This window comes from Palaemon carinicauda, chromosome 8, assembly GCF_036898095.1.
Source record: "Palaemon carinicauda isolate YSFRI2023 chromosome 8, ASM3689809v2, whole genome shotgun sequence".
NCBI classification, from domain to species: Eukaryota; Metazoa; Arthropoda; class Malacostraca; order Decapoda; family Palaemonidae; genus Palaemon; species Palaemon carinicauda.
The window spans coordinates 11,999,429-12,020,414 of record NC_090732.1 but is presented as its reverse complement, the minus strand read 5'-3'; the positions used below and the strand labels follow the sequence as shown (position 1 = coordinate 12,020,414).

Genomic DNA, 20,986 nt, shown 5'->3' with positions numbered 1-20,986 from the left:
TCCTGTTCAACAGGTCTAGACTTTTCACTAGTAACGAGGTTCATCCAAGGCAACTTGAATGTCATAGCAGTTTGTCTCAGTAGGAAGGGACAAATAATTCCAACATATTGGACCCTCCACAAGGATGTATGCAAGAGACTTTGGGCCACCTGGGGCCAGCCAACCATAGATCTCTTCGCAACCTCGATGACCAAGAGGCTCCCAATACTTTGCTCACCTATCCCGGACTTAGCAGTAGTTCATATAGATGCCTTTCTACTAGATTGGTCACATCTAGATCTCTATGCATTCCCTCCGTTCTAGATTGTCAACAAGGTACTGCAGAAGTTCGCCTCTCACGAAGGGACAAAGTTGACGCTAGTTACTTCCCTCTGGCCCGCGAGAGAATAACTCACCGAGGTACTTCGATGGCTAGTAGACGTTCCCAGAACACTTCCCCTAAGGGTGGACCTGCTACGTCTGCCACGCGTAAAGAAGGTACTCCAAGGCCTCCACGCTCTTCGTCTGACTGCCTTCAGAATATCGAAAGACTCTCGAGAACTAGAGGTTTTTCGAAGGAGGCAACCAGAGCGATTGCTAGAGCAAGGAGAACATCCACCCTTAGAGTCTACCAATCGAAGTGGGAAATCTTCCGAAACTGGTGCAAGTCAGTATCCGTATCCTCGACCAGTACCTCTGTAACTCAAATAGCTGACTTCCTCTTATACCTGAGGAAAGAACGATCTCTTTCAGCTCCCACTATCAAGGGTTACAGAAGCATGTTGGCATCAGTCTTCCGTCACAGAGGCTTAGATTTTTCCAACAATAAAGATCTACAGGACCTCCTTAAGTCTTTTGAGACCACGAAGGAGCGTCGTTTGGTTACACCTGGTTGGAATTTAGACGTGGTTCTAAGATTCCTTATGTCAGACAGGTTCGAACCACTTCAATCAGCCTCCCTGAAAGATCTCACCTTTAAGACTCTTTTCCTGATATGCTTAACCTCAGCTAAAAGAGTCAGTGAGATTCATGCCTTCAGCAAGAACATCGGATTCTCATCCGAAACGGCTACATGTTCTACAACTTGGTTTTCTAGCCAAACACGAGCTGCCTTCTCGGCCTTGACCAATATCGTTCGATATTCCAAACTTATCGTATGGTTGGAAATGAACTAGAAAGAGTATTATGTCCTGTAAGAGCTCTTAAGTTCTATTTTAAAAACCTTTACGAGGCCCGTCTGAAGCTTTATGGTGTTCAGTTAAGAATCCATCTTTGCCTATGCAGAGATTTCTTTATCCTTTTTTATCAGACTGTTAATACGAGAAGCTCATTCCCTTCTGAATGAGGAAGACCAAGCTTGGCTGAAGGTAAGGACACACGAAGTTAGAGCTGTCACAACTTCCGTGGCCTTTAAACAAAATAGATCTCTGCTAAGTATATTCGACGCAACCTATTGGAAAAGCAAATCAGTGTTCGCGTCTTTTATCTTAAGAATGTCCAGTCTCTTTACGAGAACTGCTACACTGGGACCATTCGTAGCAACGAGTGCAGTAGTGGTGGGGGCTCCACCACTACAATTCCCTAATTCCAGAACCTTTTTAATCTTTCTCTTGAAATATTTTTGGGTTGTCCGGAAGGCTAAGAAGCCTTTCGCATCCTACTTGATTTGGCGGGTGGTCAAAATCATTTCTTGAGAAGCGCCTAGATTAGAGGTTTTGATGAGGCCCTTTAGTATGGGTTGCAACCCTTCATACTTCAGCTCCTAGGAGTCGCTCAGCATCCTATGAGGATCGCGAGGCTCAGTAAGGAAGACGTACTTAAAAAGGCAGAGTAATTGTTCAAGTCGTCTTCCTTACCAGGGACTTATTTATTTTATGCTTGTTATTTTGAATAACTGCTAAAATGAAATACGGAATACTTAGCTCATAATAATGTCAACATGTAATGCTGGTCTCTACCCACCCCCCTGGGTGTGAATCAGCTATATGATCATCGGGTAAGTTTAATATTGAAAAATGTTATTTTCCTTAGTAAAATAAATTTTTGAATATACTTACCCGATGATCATAAATTAAAGGACCCACCCTTCCTCCCCAATAGAGACCCAGTGGACAGAGGAGAAAATTGGTTCTTTGTTGACATCGAGTACTTGAGTACCTACTTGACAGATGGCGCTGTTGATCTACACCCCCACCTGTATAGCGATCGCTGGCGTATTCCGCCCTTAGGTTTTTTCTGTCGGGCAGCAGGGATGCAGCTATATGATCATCGGGTAAGTATATTCAAAAATTTATTTTACTAAGGAAAATAACATTTCTTTGTAAAACTAACATTTTAAGGCTGTCCTTTACTGTATTTAAAAGATGCTCCTTGGGGAATGGCTCATCTAGGCCCATTGTTGTATAAGAAAATGATGTACAGTATTTATTTATGACTTCATGACAGAGGAAAAAATACAGAATACATCATCATAATAACACAAGCTTTTTGTAATGACATAATCAATTATGTATTTAATCAGAGGTAAAGTAATTGTATACAGTATCCTACAACTCTTCAAAAATAAGACATGTTTATCATGCACATAGGGAACAGTTGCTTCCGAGGTCGAAGTGTGAGAGCATGCCTTTTTTGAGAGTTAATCCCAAAATGTTTTTGAGGAAAGGGGAGAAGTTTGTATGTAGTGGACATAGATTTTTACCACAAAGCTAGCCGACAGCGACTATATTATGTCACTACTGCCTGTTATAAGAAGGGAAAGAATAGTGATAATTAACACAGTAATGTACCCATACCTGTTATACAAGAGACAGTCAAGACAACAAGGCATAGTCAAGATACTTTACTTCTATAGTAGCTAATGATGGCAATAATAAATGTAGATAAGGGGTTTACTAACAATAGACTTGTTGAGCACATGAAAAATAATATTTTGCTACATATTCCCTTATATAGTTGATAGTGAAATAATTAAAAAGTACTAAAAATGCCTTTATCTTAATATTGTACAAACCCCTTCAAGAACTCTTTGCAATTATTATTACAGATCCAGTTGAAGATCAAAGGTGGCATTGGAATATCTGTGATCCAAAGAAGTCCCCCTGAGGAGCTCATTTATGTCAAGTTAATGGATATTGTGTTTGAGTACCAGAGTTCCCTCTCAAGTAGGACAGTAGACTTTACAATCAGGGATTTACAGGCAAGTATTTTATTTATTGACTGTGACCATTGATTATGAGAATTTTTGTGTTTAGAAGTCCTCTTTTTGTCAGTATTTTTCACAGTGAAGGAATTCTGAAATCCTGTATACCATATTCGATTATTTTAGTATATAAAAATTATATGTTGTGCATTTTTTTATATACAGTATGTAGCCATTGCTTCATCTTAACCCCATGAATATCAGAGGCCATATTCATGGTCTTTAAAAGTCCCCCTAACTCTGTAATCTTTAAACTTCCAAAGAAAATTAATACTACTCATGAAGCACGTGCTACAAGTGACCTGAGTTAATCGTCAATTACTTTTCTCGCCTTTTTTTAAGTCTGTGGCAGTCTTAAGAATTGTGTTTGTAATTCTCTAACTTTTCTCAATATTATCATATTTTTTTGGCTCTTTATCCTTTATAACCTTATTTATCTTATTTGGTCTTATTTTAGAGCCAGAGTTACTTCTTTTTATTTGTTACAAAAAAAAGTAAGATTTCTATAACATACTAGGTACTTACTCTCCACAGATTCTTGACCCATAGCTCTTTGGTATATATATCTGTGAGCAGTTTCACTGTGTAGCTGATTATTACAAGCAATATGCTTCTTGGTAGTTTTTTTGTGACAGTCTAGTGGGGTTTTCCGTGAATTATATTTTAAGTTTAATGCCTCTGCAGTTCGGTGCTGGTTTTGAATGTGTATTCTCTATATAGTGAATGAATTGTGTATTGTAGGCACTTTAACAGAAGTAATTCCTCTGATATATGATTATTCTTTATGAAGTATTTGTGATTTCATTATTTTTTCAAACCAAGTTAAATTCTTATGATCAGAATTGTGCTAATGTATAACAAATAGGAAATTTTTAAAGAGTATATTCTACATTATTTTAAGACATTAACACTTAGGCTGTTAAGAATTTTTGCTTTATACATATAGCATAAAAGGTAAGAGGTTAAGAAGAAAAATACTACTTTGTTTTGCAGCAAATATTGTTCAAACAAACAAGTAATACAGAATATAAAATGCAGTTGGTAATAATTTCTCTAGTCTTCAGATGGTTACGTATTATAGTGATAAGAGTCCTCTGGACTATCTCTAGAAACGATTCAAATTTTTCCAAAGTTGTTACCCAACCTATAGAAAAACTCTCAGGATGCTATTAATTTAAAAAAAAATCTCTCTCTCTCTCTCTCTCTCTCTCTCTCTCTCTCTCTCTCTCTCTCTCTCTCTCTCTCTCTCTCTCTCTCTCTCTCTCATATATGTAAGTAAATCTGATGTTCCCCATTCATGCAATGCTTGTCATTTATCAGATTTCTCTTGAAAAATAGGTAGTTATGAACACCTGATTCTAAGGGGTGCCCATATTTAATAGGTTCTTGAATCGGTAAAGGTTAGGCATGTTAAGAAGCAACTTGACAGACAATTATCCATTATGTTAGGATGCAAATATTAAAGTTAATGTAGTATAAATCTGTTCCTTACGGGATTTGTCCTAGTGTCATGAGGTTGTAAGAAAGAGTATTTTTTCCCTCAGGTAAAGAAGCAAATACTTAAAGTAATTATCCAATTGCAGAATTATAAGGGGCTTAAAATTTGATATTTATAATTACCTTAATAGGCATAAATTTTCAAGCTCAAACAATTATTATGCTAGTATTAACATTACTTATAATTTTTAGTAATGTAACTCATTATGGCAGCAATAGTTAGGTAATTTTAATGGTAGTAACATTTCTTGTGTTTTCTTTACAGTTGTTAATAATAACTATGTTAACTCTTTATATCTAAAGTTTTGCATTGTTATTGCAGGTTGATAACCAGCTGTTAACCACTCAATGCCCGGTTGTGTTGTATGTCACTCCTCAAAGTAAAACGGATGATACTCGTCACCTTCCAGCTGTTTACTTTTTTGCTCATCAACTTAAATCCTCATGTACAAATGCTTATATTTTTAAGGTGAGATTTTCTTTTGGATATTGGAATCCTTCCAGTTTATGCATTCATTAAGTAAGCATACAAGGTATGTTCATGCTTGATGAATATTCTGAATTACATGTAAACGAGTACAGTTTAGTAGTTTTGCATTTTGAACATATACATAAATTCTGCAATTTCTCATAGAATTTATTTCTAAGCTTTTTTATAATAATTTGGGATTTTTTTCATGAAATATTTATTATTCATTCTTGATTTATCCATACCTACATTATAATCCTTTATGTTACTTTAGTGTTTTACCGGAACTTATTCACTGGAGATATGAGTTACTTCTGGCATTCTTTGTCAGTCATTTATCAAAAAGTTTAAGATTATTGAATTATAAAGGGATAACAAACCTCTCCTCAGGTAATCTATTTAGTCATTAGTTGACTTATAAAGATTATCATATTTTGATAATTATAATTAATTCAATAAAAAACTAAAATTTTTACTAAATAAAACCACTTTCTCCTTAATCTATCAGTTCACATATAATCCGAGACTCATCAATCCACTTGTAAAAGAAGATATACATTTGGCAAAGTTATCAATATAACTAAATTGGCTTCAGGCCAAAAATTTCGTAAATCAATCAATCTATATAACTCAATTGTGCTTTGTGTCATCTGGTACATCTTATAACAGAGCCCTGGGATTCAGTCGGCTGCAATTTAATTGGAGTATTGGGTTTGTATTGAGAAAGTCAATATTATAATTGAAAATTTACATTCTTTTCCCCAGAAATAGACTTTTTCAGTATAGCTTAGATATTGACTAATGTTCTGGGTATGCCAAGCTGCTGACAAAAATAAAGGACCTGAAGGAACAAATATGTAAAGACACCCAAGGCTACTAAAAAAACAAGTGATGAAGAATTTTACTAGAACCCACTTTGAAGAATAGAGGAATATGTGTTAGAACCCAAACAGGTTACTATCCTGGGTCCACAATGCTATGCTAAAAAATGAAGATAAACATTTAAAGCATAAATTATTGGACAAAAGAAAATGAAAAGGAGGACTAAGTTCATGTTGAAGAAGAAACTCAAAACCGAGTTGATTTTAATATTCAAATATTGAGATGGTCAATCCATGATATGAGGATGGACAAGAAACATTATTTATAAAAGCAATGGATATGAAAGTAGTAGTCCAATCTGTTGGAACACCCTGGAAATCATGGAAAAGGTTTGTAGATGAAGACTTAGGCCTGATAATAGTTCCAGAAGAGAGATTATAAAAGAAGGAAAGGTCAATGTAAAAAAAAATATTATTGTGAGTAGGACTGAGAAGTTTTCTGGTCACTTGAAGCATAAATAGAAAACCTAATAATATTTAAAAAAAGAAAAAAGGTTTCATGGGATCGCAGGAATTTTGATTTAAGATGCTGCGCATGTCTAGAACTAATGGAGCAAAAAAAAAAAAATTATGCAAGATTCATAGTACAATATTGAAATTGCTCAAGAGATATAACAAAAAAAGTTCAGCTAAACAGAAAGAGTTTAATGCTTATAAGTGTAGGGGCTCCACGGTCATCAGTATGTCTAGAAATTAGGATATGGTAGTGTCGTCCGTAAGTATTTATGTTTTGCAACTTCAATTGGAATTGTCCTACCACATTGAAACGCAGTTTCTTGTTTGATCAGCGAAGTTTAGCAACATTCAGTCTGGTTACCACTAGAATGGATGTTCTTGCTAAAACAATGATAAAAGTGTTTTGTTCTCATGATTAAGGTCCCATACTAGGGAGATCCCCTGTTGGGTGCAGGAAAATCTAGATCTTACTTATTCCCTACTTTTACCATGATCTAGCTGGTGTGAAAGTAGTTCGGACTCTCAGTGAACAACAATTAATCTAATAGCACTGTTCGGGATGAGGGAAATGATCAGCGAATCTGGGTAGTCTATTATCAGTGTGTCCGAGAAGGTTGTCACACTAATCTGTCTGCTTAAACACATTTTGATGGTAGTTATTTAAACACACCAGTTTTATATCTAATCTCCTGGGGATTTTTTATTTCATTCTCAAACCTAGGGTATTTGCAACAGTCTAGTTTCTCCTTTATACAGTATGGTCTGGAAATATGCGTGTTCGGATTGTGCGATTCCCCTTTTGTGTGTTCACTAGGTCTTAAGAATAAAATTTATTTTTTGGGCTCAAGCCATGGCGTCCTGATGGAAGGTTCCTGTTTGGTAGCTTCCTTGGGTATAAGACTACTAAGATATTCCCAGAGAATTTAACCACAGGTTATCACAGAATTCTAACTTCTGGAGCGAGTATCTCAAAGGTTTCCCTTTAAGACATCGTAATACAACAGGGGACACGCATGTCTGGTCGTGCCACATAGCTATCTCCACCCCGAACAGAGTTAACGCTTCGGTGTGTAAGGGCTGAGAATAGCTGGGAGCCGTTCCACAGCTAATCTCACTCGTGGCTACTACTGATACTCGAGACGTAAACAAACGGACGCCATTGCTCTAATGACGTCACGAGCGTCTTTATCCTTTGTTTAGTAGCTGCCCTACTGAGACGGATTTTCCCTTGTGTGAACTTTATCGTTTTGCATCTTCGCTATGTCGTTACCTTCAGCCTCGCCTTCTTCTGGAAAGTTGAGTACAAGGTTCCAGTATTGTTTAATTAAGCTCTGGCCGTAAAGTAAATATTATTTCGCGAAATATTTGATGTTTTGTGGCGGAGCTGTGCCTCTACCGGACCCGCCATTTTATGGCGTCGTTGTTGTTTTGCATGTCTTATTTAGTTAGCCACAACAACGCTTCCGGCATTATATACTAATCGAATACATTAGTTTATTTAGTCTTCATAGCTAGGAACTTTTATATCGTGTTAGACGCTTTTTATCGGTCATCGATTGACCTCATACCAGTCGGCTACTATAGCCCCCAGGCCAGGTGCCTATATACAAGTGTTCATGCATGATTTATCAGTGATCCTAGACTAAGTTATGAAGATAGTGGCATTATTATTTTACAATACTTTTGACTAGTGATGCAAATGTTTTCGCCTTCAGGGACCATATAGGGGATAGGCTAGTCAGTGATTCTTTCTAGCCTAACCTAACCTTAGGACCCCTATATGCTTCCTTCATCCCCTGCCTTGGCACTCCCTCTATTTAGCCTTGATCCCTTTTCTGAGTAAAGGGATTTATTGTCTAATAGAGTATTATATCGCCTCTCAGTCCTCCCTAAAGGAATGAACCCCCTTTAGGATTGCGTCTGAGAGTGAGGTTAGGCTAGCCTACCTCTATGGCTAGGATAGTCTACGACTTTCCTGCGATAGCGATACGTCTTCTTCCTTGCCTAGTTCAGGACTTTTAGCCCTGATCTAGGCCGGGTTAGGAAGGTTTCTCTGTTCCATGCTGAAACTGTACTCTTGCACCGTTTTTAGCCGATCAGCCTAATCTTAGGTTAGGGAGTGTCCTCCCTTCCCTTTGTGGCCGCTCTGGTACAGAAACCCTTCCTGGGAAGACCCCTCTCTTCTCCCTCCCCACCTATCTCTTGTATAGCCTAGCCTATGCTTAGGTTAGTTTATACTCATCTGTCCCCTGTCCTACAATTCCTCCTTAGGGTGGAAGAGTAGGGCTACCCGAGCTTCCCTGTGCTGTCCGCTCTGGTACATATGCCTTCATAGTGTCCTATAAGGTTAGTTACTAGTGTAGCTCTGCATAGGGGAGTCTCCCCCCCCCCTCTTGGGTGTTCCCTAGCCCTCCCTTGGGCTACCTGCTCCCGGTCCCTAGTGACCCCTGCTTATGGATGCTAGAGCCTGTCTCTATCATGGGTACACCCCCTCAGGGAGGGGGAGGGATGTCTGGAACCCTGACGGTACTTCCTACATCCCTTCCCCCCTCCCCCTGTCTCTCTTTCTATCCGGGTGCCGGTCTCTTGCCGCCTCTACTGCCGGCAATACCTGCCTCCCTCTTGGTGACTTCCCTACCCTTGCCCCCAGCCCCCCGTGTACCGAGGGACTGCCGGCTGCCGCCGGCTACTACCGGCGGCTCTCCTACTCCTATCTATTCGTCCGCTTGCCGGTCGATCTCCGGAGTGCCGGCATATACTGCCGGCAACCCGATACTACCTGTACCATCCTTACCCCAGTCACCAATCCGGCATCCTCCGGCTGCCGGAGCCGCCGCTCCCTGCCGGCGTGCCGCCGTTGTGCCGGCGGCCGCCATCCTGGTATCTAACTGACTTTGAATATTGTCTGTTCTAATGCCAGAATCTATGCTGGAGCGAGCTCCGGCGTGCCGGCGGCTGCCGGATGCCCCGGAGGCGTCAAGAATACTTGCACCCCCTCTCTGTAGCTATCATAAGACTAGATAGCCCTACCTTGCAAATAGATAAGCTGCTTTGCTTCTAAGATCAGTACCTAGTACTGCTCTATTAGTGATCATGCTGTCTCTTTGCATTCTTCTATTTCCAGCATGCTATGTGCATCTTAGCGCGGCTGGTTGCCAGAAGCAATTACCCTTAATGAGGCCTTCTGGCTCTTATCTGGGAACCGAATGAATTCGATCCCAACCTTGTCCTTGGCTTTCCATGGAGTTCCAATATAATGGGAATCCTAGGAAACTATATCCAATGATCTAGGTCATTTGGATTATCCCAGGACCAGCCTATGGTAACCAGCCGGGCGAGATGCATGGAGCGTGTCTCCTTTACTGTTTCATTCTCTATGCATCACACCTTCCTTAAGTTAAAATTAATGATTAATATTAACTTAATTTAAGAGCCATTCCTATGGCTCCCCCATACTCATTTTCTCTTTCTTCCACAGGAGGAGCAGATGAAGTGCGATTTCGCCTACTGTGCTGTGAAACGCTCCCAGTTTTACGGACATACGGCGTGCAGGACTCACGCCCGTTGCTCAGACAAGAAAGGGGATTGGAAGTTCTGGAACCCACTGGAATGTACGGTCTGCCAGGCCTACCTAGTTGAGGCCTTCCATAACCCTCCCTCAGCGGAGGTTAGAGACATTGCTCGTGAGAAACTGCGCAAGTGGGTGCGTGGTTTTCAGAGAAATGCTACTGGACCGTACCTGGCCACCGAAGAACTGAGGTCCCTGTTGTTCCCTAAGGCCTCCCCTGACTCAGTGGTTCCAAAGGAAGCAATCCCCACTGTCCAAATTTCAGTGGAACCTGATGTGGTCATGGCTCAGTCCATGCACGAGTGCCGTTTGGATTCCGAGGATGATGAACGGATCTCCGACGTCTCGGAAGACACGGAGAAGACGCTTATGGCTCAAGGAGCCGAAGAGGACGAAGACAAGGTGGAATACACCGAGTCGGAGATTGGAGCTACTCCCTCGTCCATCCCTCCGCCTACTCCTACACCGACGGAATTGTCCCTTCCGTCTACCTCCTCGACCCCGGATCCTTCCTCTTCCACCCAAGAACTGATCCGACTGATTAGAGCTGTCATGGACGACAGACTGAAGGAGAACCAGGAGTCCATCAGGTCTATGATTGGATCCAGAGACACGAAGAAGATCTCGGTCAAGGATCTCCCAGCTTGCTCTCATGCCAACCCGTGGAGGTATGCAGAGCATATGGTTATTGCGACCGGCAGGATCTTTGTTAGCGACAAGATCGGCACGGTCCCGTTGGAAGATGTGGAGTTCTTCCCAAGCTTCGAGGCCTACCCGGACTGTTACGTCCGACTTCGTTCCGAACCTGCTTCGAAGGAGGAGACCGAACCTAAAGAAGAGATAGTGTTCGATCTCGCAAAGGCCCAAGCTATGCTAGCCAACGCATTTAAGAGCAGGGGCTTTACCTGCTCTAAGCTTCCTGCCTTGAGCAAGAAGCATCCTACCTATGTCGCACCTGACACTGCGATTCTTCCATTTCTGGAAAAGGCCTTAGCTGCATGCCTTAAAGCGGCGGAAGAAGGGAAACCCTGCCCTGCACTGGAGGAGTGCAGACCCTTCTCCATCGTGACACCCCCTGACACTAGGCAATGGAAAGATGTCCAACATACTTTCGTCGTGGGTAGGCTCGATCCTGACGTCGCCGGACGTCAGTTTAATGAAGACCTCCCTAAGCTCAACGACCACCTCCTTCGCCGGGAACAAGACACGAAGGAGAGGCTTGCAGCTTCGCTTTCTCATCAAGTCCAACTTGAAGTAATGGCCTGTGACACAGCAGTACCCGATCACTACATGGTACTGGCCAAATCCCACTTACTCACGGTAATGAAGGACTTGTACCATTTCATAAAGGCTCGTAGAGCCTGTCGTGAATTCGTGTTTGTCGGTGCCACCGTGAAACACGAACCCCGGAGGCTGATTTCCTCCAACATCTGGGGAAAGCACCTGTTTCCTTCTGACCTTGTCAAGGAAATAACTGACAGAGCCGCCACGGAGAATAGGAACCTTCTCCACAAGTGGGGCATGTCCAGAAAAAGGAAAACCTCTCAGGACGATGGACCTCAGCCTAAGAGGAAACCTCAGAAGCCGAAACCCCAGCAACGTCAACAACGACGTCAGTTTCCGGGACCCGCTACCTCCCAAGTGGTTGCCCAACCACAACAGACCTTTCAGTTGGTCCCCCAACCGGTGTTGTCACAGTCACCGGTCTTCACCCCTGCCTTTGAGCAGTCATCCACTACCTTTCATGCCAGAGGTAGAGGCTCGTCCAGGGGTGCAAGCAGAGACGCCTCTCGTCGTCCCTCCAGAGGTAGAGGAGGAAAGGGAGCTAGCGGCCGAGGCAACAAGTCCTCGGGACACCAGAAGCAATGAAGTGCTTCCGGTGGGAGGAAGACTCCGCCAATTCCAGGATCGTTGGACCTTCGATCCTTGGGCACACAGCATCATCAAGAACGGTCTAGGCTGGAGTTGGGTGCAACAACCCCCAATCTTCCAGCGGTTCTTTCAACCATCAACCCCCATTCTGGAAGAATATGTTCTAGACCTCTTGAACAAGAAGGTGATAAGGAAGGTAAAGTCCACCAGGTTCCAAGGGAGACTGTTTTGCGTTCCCAAGAAGGACTCAGACAAGCTCAGAGTCATTCTGGACTTATCCCCCCTCAACAAGTTCATAGAGAACAACAAATTCAAGATGCTGACGCTTCAACAAATAAGGACCCTTCTGCCTCAAGGTTCCTACACGGTCTCTATAGACCTGGCGGATGCCTATTGGCACATTCCAATGAACCATCACGCTTCCTCCTACCTAGGATTTCGACTCCAAAGGAAAAGCTACGCCTTCAGGGCCATGCCATTCGGCCTCAATGTGGCCCCTCGGATCTTCACAAAGCTGGCGGATGCCATAGTACAACAGCTCCGCCTAAGAAACGTCCAGGTGATGGCCTACCTCGACGACTGGCTAGTCTGGGCTCCCTCGCCCGAAGAGTGTACAAAGTCTTGCGACGAAGTTACCCAGTACCTAGAACACCTGGGATTCAAGATCAACGAGAAGAAATCTCGCCTCTCTCCGGCTCAGAAGTTTCAGTGGTTGGGAATCCACTGGAATCTTCAGTCACACCGCCTTTCCATCCCCCAGAAGAAAAGGAAGGAAATAGCAGGGTCTGTCAAGCGACTACTGAAATCCAAACGCATTTCAAGACGACAGCAGGAACGAGTTCTAGGCTCTCTACAATTCGCCTCAGTGACAAACCCAGTGCTTCGTGCACAGCTAAAGGATGCCGCGGGAGTCTGGAGACGATCGGCATCCATCGCTCGAAGAGACCTCAAGAGACGGCTTCCAAACAGACTTCGACGCCTCCTAAAGCCGTGGTCGGAAGCAATGGCCCTGAAAAGGTCCATTCCTCTCCAACACCCTCCTCCATCACTCAACATCCACACGGATGCCTCACTGGAGGGCTGGGGAGGTCACTCCCACCTGAAACAAGCTCAAGGGACCTGGTCTCCACTATTCAAGACGTTCCACATAAACTTCTTGGAGGCCATGGCGGTCCTTCTTACTCTGAAGAAGCTATCCCCGCCGCCCTCGATCCACATCCGTCTAACCCTAGACAACTCGGTGGTAGTTCGTTGTCTCAATCGCCAGGGCTCAAGATCGCCCCAGATAAATCAGGTGCTTCTCCCAATCTTCCGTCTGGCGGAGAAGAAGAAGTGGCACCTGTCTGCAGTTCACCTACAAGGATTCCGCAACGTGACAGCGGATGCTCTATCTCGGACAAACCCGATAGAGTCGGAATGGTCTCTAGACGCAAGATCATTCTCCTTCATCTCCAATCAAGTCCCAGAACTTCAGATAGATCTCTTTGCAACGAGCGACAACAATCAACTTCCTCTGTACGTAGCCCCGTACGAGGACCCCAAAGCAGAAGCGGTGGACGCCATGTCACTGGACTGGAACAGATGGTCGAAGATATACCTGTTCCCTCCCACCAACCTTCTGTTGAAAGTCCTCTCCAAACTGAGAACCTTCAAAGGGACAGCGGCCCTAGTGGCTCCCAAGTGGCCCCGGAGCAACTGGTACCCCCTGGTCCTGGAGCTGCAGCCCAAGCTGATCCCTCTCCCGGGCCCAGTTCTCTCTCAACAAGTACAGAAGTCGACTGTCTTCGCTTCATCATCGAAAATCAAGGACCTTCATCTCATGATTTTCTCTCCCTTGCCGCAAAGAAGAGGTTTGGGATCTCGAAGAAAAGTCTAGACTTCCTAGAGGAATACAAGACCGAATCCACGAGACGGCAATACGAATCATCCTGGAGGAAATGGGTCTCCTTTGTTAAAGCAAAAAATCCTAAAGAAATCACCATTGATTTCTGTATGTCCTTCTTCATTCACTTTCATGGACAAGGATTAGCAGCCAATACGATTTCAACTTGCAAATCGGCTTTGACTAGACCAATTCTATATGCTTTCCAAATTGATCTGTCCAACGACATCTTTAACAAACTGCCAAAAGCATGTGCTCGCCTACGTCCAGCACCCCCTCCGAAACCGATCTCCTGGTCACTAGACAAGGTGCTCCATTTCGCCTCCAACTTGGACAATGATTCATGCCCCCTCAAGGATCTGACTCAGAAAGTTATATTTTTATTTGCTCTCGCCTCGGGAGCTCGAGTCAGCGAAATAGTGGCATTATCAAGAGAAGAGGGACACATCCTGTTTGCTGATTCAGGAGAAGTGACCCTCTCCCCCGATCCGACGTTTCTCGCCAAAAATGAATTACCCACCAAAAGATGGGGCCCTTGGAGAATATGCCCCCTGAAGGAGGATGTCTCTCTATGTCCAGTAGAGAGTCTCAAGGTCTATCTTCGCAGAACTTCAAACTTTGGTGGAGGCCAACTCTTCAAAGGAGAAACATCGGGCAGCGACCTGTCACTGAAACAATTAAGAGCGAAAATCACCTACTTCATTCGCAGAGCGGATCCGAACAGTACACCCGCTGGTCATGATCCTAGAAAAGTGGCATCTTCTCTGAACTTCTTTCAGAGCATGGACTTCGAGAGCCTTAAGAACTTTACGGGCTGGAAGTCCTCGCGAGTTTTCTTTAAACATTATGCGAAACAAGTGCACGAAATCAAACATTTTGTGGTAGCCGCAGGTAGTGTTATGAAACCTGCACCTAACTCTGCGTAGAACAGTGAGTTACTTGGGACTCTAACTCTTCGGGTGCCTATGTTGACCCTCGAGTGATTCATAGTGATGTCTAAAAACACTTAGTGCTTTTATAACTGTTCTTATCCCAGGTGGAATGTCATAGTGTCACACAAGTGCCGCATGCCTTGAGCATGATGTGTTATTTAAAGACTTGCGTTCCTCGAGAACGAGTACCTACTAATCCTGAAATTCCCTTTCAGATTCAAGAGCAAGCCTTTAATTTCTATGTACATTATTATTACTGTAAATGAACTTTACTTTTTGCTGTAAATTATTTATTTTCTGCATTGTGAAATAAAATTTCTATTTTATTACTTGTGCGTCTCTTTCAGCTCCTACTTACTATGAAATACATACTGTCATAGTTTTATTTATTCCTCCTTTCTTATGGTCATGAAGAATTTAAGATGTCTATTCTTAAATTATATTCACCTTGTCTCAGTAAGGTTCCTACTCGAATACTTACTTCTGATAATCAGGAGATGAACCCTACACACAGTGCCCAACCACCACTGGCCTACTCAGAATGTTCCTATACAAATATCAAACATTCTGCTTCATCTCTAAGCTCTTAAAAGCTCTTCTGTCAAGATGAATAGCCCTTCAATACCACTTTGACGTCGGCATAGCCCATGGGAACTTCCTACCAATGGGGGGCAGGATACTTCGTTCCTATGGTTCTTACCTAAGATTACTTTGCTATTTTTGTCAATGCCTAGGCACTTAACTCTAGGGGGAAAATCTACCACGATACATTGATTCTCTGGTACTCTTCCATCAGGACGCCATGGCTTGAGCCCAAAAAACGGATTTTGAGCGAAGCGAAAAATCTATTTTTGGGTGAGATAGCCATGGCGTCCTGATGGACCCTCCCTACTACTTCGTCAGTTTGTTCCCACCCTACACAATTGTATCATGGTGATGGGCAGCAACTGGCGCCAGGATAAAGACGCTCGTGACGTCATTAGAGCAATGGCGTCCGTTTGTTTACGTCTCGAGTATCAGTAGTAGCCACGAGTGAGATTAGCTGTGGAACGGCTCCCAGCTATTCTCAGCCCTTACACACCGAAGCGTTAACTCTGTTCGGGGTGGAGATAGCTATGTGGCACGACCAGACATGCGTGTCCCCTGTTGTATTACGATGTCTTAAAGGGAAACCTTTGAGATACTCGCTCCAGAAGTTAGAATTCTGTGATAACCTGTGGTTAAATTCTCTGGGAATATCTTAGTAGTCTTATACCCAAGGAAGCTACCAAACAGGAACCTTCCATCAGGACGCCATGGCTATCTCACCCAAAAATAGATTTTTCGCTTTGCTCAAAATCCGTTTATCTGGAAGCCATTCAAAGCACATGCCACAAAACGTATCAAAATCTATTGTTTTTTCAAGTATTGATAGGCTAGTGTAAGACTAGGTACTGTAACTGATTATAAATTAACCAAATCACAGGTAGTGTCCTTAGTTTACTATGTGGGATCAGAGTTCCAATTCGTCCTCTGTCAAAAAATGGAGTAACATTTCTAGTTAATGTTTTGGTTACAGAAACACTTCAAGAATTAGATCCAAATCATATAAAAATCTTGAAGGTTGAGGTTATTTCCTTCCGCCTCTGCAAAATGTTCTTGGATGTGACCGATGAGAATTCGTGTTGTCTAGGTGGAGCAAGGATATGATACTTGAAGATATTTGAACAGATAAGAGGGTTGGTGATAAAGCTGTTTTGTGATGCACAGACCCCAACAACACCACTTTCTAAAAAGGCCATGTCTTTATTTTTAAGAATTCTTATTTCTAATCGTAATTATATGATGCTTAATTACCAATTTTGAAGGTGAAAGCTTATGATTTTATATTGCTTAAACTAATAGATAATCTTACTTGTTTGCAGAATACAATGGTAACCCTGAAAAATCTAACATTGACGATTGAGGAATCTCTTCTCTTCAAAATATTTCTCATGGCGGGGTACGATCAGTCCGATTCGGAACTTGAAAAGGTGGAGGAGCACCAATATGATATGCGGCGTATGCTTGCAGCTGCAACGTCAGTCAATGCAACTAGGTAAAGATTATAGTAACCATGGATATTTCTTATGACTTTTGTTGTAAAAGCCAATTAGATGTTAAAATGATTTTGCTAAACTTTCAGACAATTGTCATCTCTTGTTCCAAATTATGTAATAGAAACAGTCAAAGTAAAGCATGAAGTTTTATTGTGACTATTTTTCTTATTAAGCCAATGAATTTTAGGCTTGTATACTTCTGCATAGTTTTATATAGAACTCTTAGCAGTCATGTATTGGTTGTAATCTAAATGAAGATTAGGAGGGCTTTTGAATAATTTATGTTATGTATGATTGCATTTCATTTATTGGTAATTTAATTTCAGAAAAAACAATATGATTTTCATACATCTTGCTATTTGCTAAAGATGTTAAAGGTTTAATAGATTTCGAGTTTTCGTATGAATCATAACTATTTTTTTTTAATATAACTTCATACAAACATTTAAAAGTTCTTTGCCTTAATAGAGATATTACTAATTTAGTGGCTTATTTAAACTTCTATTTTAGTTTGGTCAAATTTAATTGTACATTATGGAAAGCCAGTTAGATTATTTATTTCTGCGTTTTTTTTCCTTAGGTATTACTTTAGCAATTTGGAATTAAAACTCAACCAAGTACGGTTGAGTGTGCTTACATCGAAGAAGCTGAGTCCGGACCTTAAGAATATCAAGAGAAAAATGGGTCTTACTTTGGTTCGCTTTGAACATGCCAGTGTTAATTTAGAACCTTTCATTCGTTGTCATCCCTTTGAGACTTCAAGATTCTTGTTTGACTGCATTACCAAGCATTACAAGGAGGTACAATCATTTAATGTTTTTATTAACTGTCGAGATATGTTAAGATTTAAGGAAAATATTAGGCAAATCCTAAAAGTTGCTGAATGAAAACTTTCCTATTTGACAAGCAAAATGGTATGATTTTAAGTGTTTATACCATTTCCTTAGGGGACGTGGAATAAATGTAGTAAAGCATCATACAGAAATATTTCTGTTTCTATGGTATTATTATGGGAATTGTTTTATCAGTGTGAGTAATGTGCCTTGCTATTTCCTGGATAACTCTCCTCTTTCCATGTACTTGCAGGAACTTCAGTCACAGGCAATGGTTATCCTAGGTTCGACAGACTTCTTAGGTAATCCGTTTGGTTTCCTCGCTGATGTAAGCGAGGGTGTGAGTGAACTGGTTCATGAAGGCTCTGTTGGTGGCCTTGTGTGGAACGTTACGCATGGCATGGCCAATTCTGCCGCCAAGGTGACGGGTAAGCTTTTTGGCCTGATGCAGTAAATTTATCTGCTTTTTCGTGTTAGCTGTGATTTATTATGATGTTTTAATCATTGTTTTGTTGTGATCTTACATAAAGATAATAATTAACAATTAGAATTTCTTATGACTATGTCTTGTGTTTGATAAAGGCAATGAATGACAATAACCATAAATTTTTTATGTCAAAATTTACAAAATTGTATAATTTACAAACAAACTATTTTCACAGAGAAGTTATAGATAATGGTTATTCTTTTTATAGTATAAAAGCACCTCAGTGAAAAGCCAGCCATGTTAGGAAAATCATTGGAACATTCATGTATATTTTGTAACAAGTATTTTACTTGGAAGAATCAAATGCAGCCATTTCTAGTCCACTGCGGGGCAAGGGCCTTAAACATATCCTTATTCATGCCTGGAGTTTGGCCATTTTCATCACTACGTTGGCCAGTGCAGATTGTTGATGGGGGGAGACTAGTCTGATTTCTCACAGCAAGCCAACTTATGGGTATAGGGTACCCTGACTAGTATAGCTTTGCTGATCATGGCTATACACAAACCCTTTCACCATGTCAAGGTACTCCCACTCCAAAAGGGACATACATATATACATACCTGGTACATATGTATATATAGTATACTGTATATATATATATATATATATATATATATATATATATATATATATATATATATATATATATATATATATTATATATATATATATATGTATATATATATGTGTGTGTGTATATGTATATGTGTATGTATGTATGTATGTATGTATGTGTGTGTGTGTAACAGTGTTAAACAAATTAAACTCAAGTGACCATAGAATTGTCAGAAGTAAAATTTATCTAGATCTAAGGAAAAAAAGAGAAAAACTAGCTTCAAGCTAATAAAATAAACACTGCTGTGACAAAAGAAAAATCTGATGATTTTCGTTTAGCAATACCAAATAGGTACTTTTAGCTACACGATGAAATGGAAGTAAGTAAAGAAGAAGTGAACAGTAATTTAACAAAATTTTTATTGGAATCAGCACAAAAGATAGGTGGAAATGTTCCTAAAGAAGATTAAGGAAAACTCAGAAAATAACAAAAAGCTAATAAAGAAACAATTGGAAATGAGGGAAAATTCAGGAGATATGAAATAGATTGAGCAGAACTATTCAAAATAATAAACAAACTAAAAACCCGAGTCATTTGTAAACACAATCAGACCAAACTGAGGAAGCACTAAAGAAAGGAAGAGGTATAAAGTTGGAACAGGTTACCAACAGATTTTTGCTTTTAAGGATGAAAATGGAAATCTTATCAGCAAAAAAGATGGAGTGATAAAATTACAGAGGATTTTTATACAATACTGCATAATAGTGACGTGAGAAATAACGTTGCCAATAGAAACGACGAAGCACCGGAGCCAATACCAAAAGTATCAGTAGGAGATGTATTAAAAGGTATGAAAAAGGGGCAAAGTAGCAAGTGAAGACGGCCAAACAGTTGATATAATAATAGATGGAGAAGATTTCATAGTAGTAAAACTTGCTAATCTTTACTAAAATGTCTGCAGAAATGCTCGATTATTAGGCCTGAAAAAGAGGGAAAGTTGCAGGAGATGGCCTAGCAATTGATTTAATAATGGATGGAGAAGATTTCATAGTAGTAAAACTCGATAAACTTTACTCAAAATGTCTGCAAGAATGCCCGATTCTAAGTACAAAACCTGAATTTGACATGAATATGGTAAAAGTGGAGTCAACTATAACCTAAGTTTCGACTTGGTTATGGTTAACAAGTAAATGTGATAAATTATCTTAAAACAGGCAAGTATTACAAACTCATCAAGAGGCTATAATGGTGGAGATTATTTTTCTCTCTTTGTGGCCTTGTGGTGAAAATAGAGTCGACTGTAACCTCAGTTTTGACTTGGTCAGGGTTCGAATTCTTGGCCGACCAGAAGCTATTATTATAAAGTTCAATCCCCCATTGGTCTCTGATCCTGAGACAAAGTGAACTCAATATTAAGAGATGTACAATATATATATATATATATATATATATATATATATATATATATATATATATATATATATATATATATATATATATATCCAAATAAGCCATATATATTTTTGATACATTAATGTCTGGATTCTCTTAACGACCTCGGGATCAGAGCCCCAAGCGAAATCACACAAAGACTGTCAAAATTTACAAAATTGTATAATTTACAAACAAACTATTAATGTATCAAAAATATATATGGCTTATTTGAATATGAAAAACACGTCTAAATGTGCAAAAATTTATCATTAATCGAATGCCAAGTAACAAACTACCAATTAGCTACGATGGTGAAGATGGGTTGATTTCAATTCTAAGTACAAAACACCTGAATTCGACAGGTATAAGTACAGAAGAATTGTCATTGACTTTTATCTTTCTTTGTGGCCAAGTGGTTTAGTCACTGTCTATACAAGCTTGCCGACCAGGGTTCGATTCCCGGCCGGATACAAAGTCTTGTCTTTGTGTGATTTCGCCTGGGGCTCTGATCCCGAGGTCGTTAAGAGAATTCAGACATTAATGTATCAAAAAAAAATATATATGGCTTATTTGAATATGAAAAATACGTCTAAATGTGCAAAAATTTATCATATATATATATATATACAGTATATATATATATATATATATATATATATATATATATATATATATATATATATATATATATATATATATATATTTAATGTGTTTGTGTATTTGTTCTTACACATATACAAACCTATTATCCTTTAAATAGGGAGATGTTTTCAGCACAAGCTGTTAATGGCTGTGGAATTAATTAACAAAATAGTTATCGACATGTGATGAACAGGGGCGATAAGCCGCTCCCCTCCAA

General features: G+C 40.5%; 1 protein-coding gene across 1 annotated transcript in view; it reads left to right on the top strand.

The window, feature by feature from the left end:
- Vps13D (vacuolar protein sorting 13D) overlaps positions 1-20,986 on the top strand; it is a 390,232-nt gene that overhangs the window by 327,360 nt on the left and 41,886 nt on the right. Inside the window, exons 68-72 of the mRNA XM_068377692.1 lie at positions 3,026-3,178; positions 5,001-5,147; positions 16,643-16,815; positions 17,397-17,616; positions 17,903-18,077. Of these exons, the coding sequence (XP_068233793.1) occupies positions 3,026-3,178; positions 5,001-5,147; positions 16,643-16,815; positions 17,397-17,616; positions 17,903-18,077 (868 nt within the window). The remainder of the gene's footprint in view (positions 1-3,025; positions 3,179-5,000; positions 5,148-16,642; positions 16,816-17,396; positions 17,617-17,902; positions 18,078-20,986) is intronic.